General features: G+C 36.2%; 2 protein-coding genes across 2 annotated transcripts in view; both read left to right on the forward strand.

Moving 5' to 3' along the window:
- The window catches only part of MMP26 (matrix metallopeptidase 26), a 323,658-nt gene that overhangs the window by 36,658 nt on the left and 282,801 nt on the right, over positions 1-4,199 (forward strand). The window lies entirely within an intron of this gene.
- The window catches only part of LOC105543017 (olfactory receptor 51F2), a 1,082-nt gene continuing 937 nt past the window's right edge, over positions 4,055-4,199 (forward strand). Inside the window, exon 1 of the mRNA XM_011984751.1 lies at positions 4,055-4,176. Within this exon, the coding sequence (XP_011840141.1) occupies positions 4,055-4,176 (122 nt within the window). The remainder of the gene's footprint in view (positions 4,177-4,199) is intronic.

Consider the following 4,199-nt stretch of genomic DNA (forward strand, 5'->3'; position numbering starts at 1 on the left):
GGGAGGCCAACGCTGGAGGATATCTTGAGCCTAGGAGTTTGAGACCAGACTGGACAATGTAATGGGACCCCTTCTCTACAAAATAAATAAATACATAAAGACAGGTGTGGTGGTATGCACCTGTAGTCCAAGTTGCTAGGGATGCTGAGGTGGAAGGATTGCTTGAGCTTGGGAGGTCAAGGCTGCAGTGAGCCATGATTGTGCCATTGCACTGCAGTCTGGAGTGAGACTGGAGTGAGACTGCATCTTAAAAAACAAACAAACAATCAACAAACGAAAATCTACAAAACTTTTTCATATTTTGGGGAAAAAAATGGAAAAAAATTTATATCCATTTAAAATATTATAAAGATAATACAATAATTAAAAGGAAGCTGTAAACATATTATTTGGATCTGCTTCAGTCTACTGTGAGGAATCTCCTGGGAATTTCTAGTCAGTACACCTAGGGTCGAGTCCCAAGTGTCTGTTGGCAGCACGGTTGGGTTATATGCAGGGCTTCTTAGGGAAGGCCAGGTCTAAGAGACATCTACAAATACACTTGGCTGGACAGTGATAGAAAGGGCACGTCTTCCTCTGTTGGGAGCCAAGTAAGGTATGAGAGTGTGAGAAAAAGCAGACCAAGAAGGCAGAGACTGTTGAGGCCTAAACTGGGGGCAAGAGAGAGTAGAAAGGGAGGAATGGGAAGTGGAGAGGCAAGTGCTCAGAGGCAAAGGACTGCAAATCAGGGGTAGAAATATTGGGAAGCAGGGTTCAGAGTGACAGGCTCAGATTAAAGGGTGTGGGAATTAGTGATATATCAGCAAGTAGTTTGCTAACAAATATTTCTTCTGGGCTAGATAAGTTTGAAAAGAAAGAAATAATCTCTTCTTTAACATTTGTAGAACTCAAAAATCAAAACACATACTCTTGTTTGCTTTATTGGTAAATATTTTTTCCATCATTACCATTTCTTCTATGCTAGATTTTATTTCTTAGGCTAGTTTGGTGATTGATGTTTTCTTATAAAATCATCTATTTTATGTATGTCATCAAACATATTATAATTTTTGCATACTATTCATTATATTTAAAGTTATATTTCTCTAATCATAGCTTTACTATTACTTTCATTTTTCATCCTTTTTGTAAAATTTTCTTGACTGTCTTTGAAAAAAGATTCATTATATTCTTTTTAAATAATCAACTTTGGTTTTATTTTTAACTCATTCATTTATGCCTTTCATGTTTGTTAATTGCTTCTTTTGACATTTATTTAATTATAATCCTAGCTTCTTAAACTAAGAACTTAGAAACTTAATATTTTTCCAGCATTTTTTCCTACAGTCTTCAAGCTATAAGTTGTTTTGGATGTCATCTTGCCTCACAGTTTCTACTATGTGATATTATCATTGTTATTCAGTTTAAAAGATTGTTTTTCTCATTTATGTGTTTCTAGAATAGAGAAGGTACTTAATAAATGGATGCTGTTATTGCTTTTGGAGTCTTTCATTTTATATTATTATATTAATGTTACTATATTAATAAAATACAGTATTAGACTAATTCAATAGTCCAGGTTAGACAGTGAGTTGATTTGGAAAAGAGTATTTTGTACTCAGATAAAACCAAGTTGGAAGAATAAAGAGAGATATTAGAGGTTGAATAGAAAAGATTGGAACAGGTGTTGGTTAAAAAATAAGAGCACAGGATGACTCCTAGATTTCTGATTTAGAAAATTGGGTCATTTTTATGAAAGTTATAAGCTTTATACAGAAGATGGTATAGGAGGAAAAACAGTTGTAAGAGAACATAATCAATTTGGTTTTGAAGATATGAGGTTTTTTATTTACCCACGAAAAATCTAGATGGAAATGTCCAGAATAAAGTTTTATCTTCAGACATGGAACCTGAACGCCAAAACTGATTTTCAGAAATTCATTTGAAATTTATTATTGTATAGGTGAAATATGAGGCTGTGAAAATGGGGGAGATAATTTTACAAGTGACTTGAGAATAGGCAAAGGGTGCATCTCTAAAGAATGCCAAATACAAGGTTGGAAAACATAAGGTACCCTGAAGGGGCGGGGGAAAGAAATAAGAAACCTGAGAATAGTCAGATAAAGAGCTGACTAGTGGGAGAATATTAAGAGAGATTGGTATCATAAAATAATGAGGGGGAGAAAATTTCCAGAATCATCAACAAAATATGTGTTGTTGAAAGAATTAGATGGTCACTGAAATGAGTCAACTGATTTTTTTTTTTTTTTCTTTTTCTTTTTGAGACAGGGTTTCTCTCTGTCACTCAGGCTGGAGTACAGTGACACAACCATGACTCACTGCAATCTTGACTTCTGGGCTCAAGAAATTCTCCTACTTCAGCTTACCAGGTAGTTGGGACCCACAGGCATGTACCACCTTGCCTGGCTAATTTGTAAACTTTTTTGTAGAGACGGGGTTTCCCTATGTTACCCATGCTGGTCTTGAACTCCTGGGCTCAAGTGATCCTCCCGCCTCAGCCTCCCAAAGTGTTGGGATAACAGGCGTGAGCCCTGTGCCTGGCCTCAACTGAATTTGACAGTTCCATTTTGGTGTTATTTTCCATAGTGGATATAGCCTGGATACCTGATTTTCTTGGCCCTTTGCATACAGGAACTATCAATATTAAGACTACTTTCCAGAGAAGCCGAAAGAGCTTCATATCTCCACAATTCACATGGAATTAACATTTGACACATCAGACTCCCCTCCAAAGATGCCACACTGACCATAGTATGTCTCCTCAAAATCATATACTTGGATGGAGCCTTTGTCAGACTGGTTTAGAAATTCCTTTTATGCATTCCTCAGCTTTATGGAGTGAAGGCATTGAGGTTAGACATGCAGGTTTCATCCTATGCATCCTAACTGCATAATTTGGGGCAAATTACTTAATCAATGTAAATATCAGCTTCTTCATATGTTTATTAGGGATAAGAAATTTATTTTCTTTGTTGAATAATTATAATGATTGGATCATATTATGGATATGAAGATAATTGTGTCTGGCATATGGCACATGTTCAAGAAATGCCGGCTATTGTGTTTTTTTGAATTTTGATACTAGCCTGTGGTATTATTTATCATAGTGTAGTGCTTAATTTATTGTAGTAAAATTATGGCAAGATTTGCCTTTTTTCCTCCATTCCTTCCCTTTCTTCTTTCCCTTCTTCCCCACTCCCTCCCTTCTTCCTCCTATTCCTCCTCCTCCTCTTGCTCTTTCTTCCTCTTCCCCCTTGTGCTCTTACCTGCCTCCACCTTCACTAGTCTTTCTCTTTCTCCTCCTTCTTTTCTTCCTCCTCTGTCATCTTTGTCTCTCTCTTTTCTCCAACTTTCTTACTGTTGTGCTTTCTCTCAATATTTAGGCAGTGCTTTATAAAGATAACATTGGGTGATTTTTGCTGAGTCTTAGTTTGCTCATCTGCAAAATTCATGTACGATCTATCTCCAAGAGTTGGTGTATGGATGAAATTACATAATGCATATAAAATGTCAACAACACAGGGAGCTCCAAACAAGTGGGATCAATATTTATTTTTCTTAGGGTGGTTTTTTGGACCACCCTATTACCACATATGTGGGCCTGTGTGTCCCAGGGATGTTTTTGGCATTCTTCTGGATATTTTCAAAGGAAGTATAAAAACATTCACATTTCAAACATGACTTACTTTGCTCAGTGTTTTATTCCAGAATCAAAATTTATTTTCAACAAGTACTGGGAACCAGATTTCTCATAATATTGTTTAGGTATTTTACTAGGGATTTATATTGGCAGACATAACTTAATTGTAATGTTTATTGCTACTAAGGAGAATTATAGACTTAATATACTTAAGAAAATTTGATGTGGCACAGTTCAGGGAATTCACTTTTCTCAATAAATGTGAAACACTGACAGACTTGGAGAGAAATGTGCAGCTCTGGGAAACTAAAATAAAATTCAAGTTCTTTGAAAATTAGAAATAATAACTCGGTGAGTCTTGAAGTGCCAAAGAGATGTTATAAGTGATAAGCTACGTATTATGTGTTGTGTTAAATGACTGAAACATCCCTGTCTTCTCAGTCTTTCCCTGTGTTGGTCCTCAATAATAGCAATGCTCAGCCTCTGATCTTTTTCCTGATGGGCATTCCAGGCCTGAAAGCCACCCAGTACTGGATCTCCATCACTTTTTTTTTTTTTT

Source organism: Mandrillus leucophaeus, unplaced genomic scaffold (genome assembly GCF_000951045.1).
Source record: "Mandrillus leucophaeus isolate KB7577 unplaced genomic scaffold, Mleu.le_1.0 Scaffold1065, whole genome shotgun sequence".
NCBI classification, from domain to species: domain Eukaryota; kingdom Metazoa; phylum Chordata; class Mammalia; order Primates; family Cercopithecidae; genus Mandrillus; species Mandrillus leucophaeus.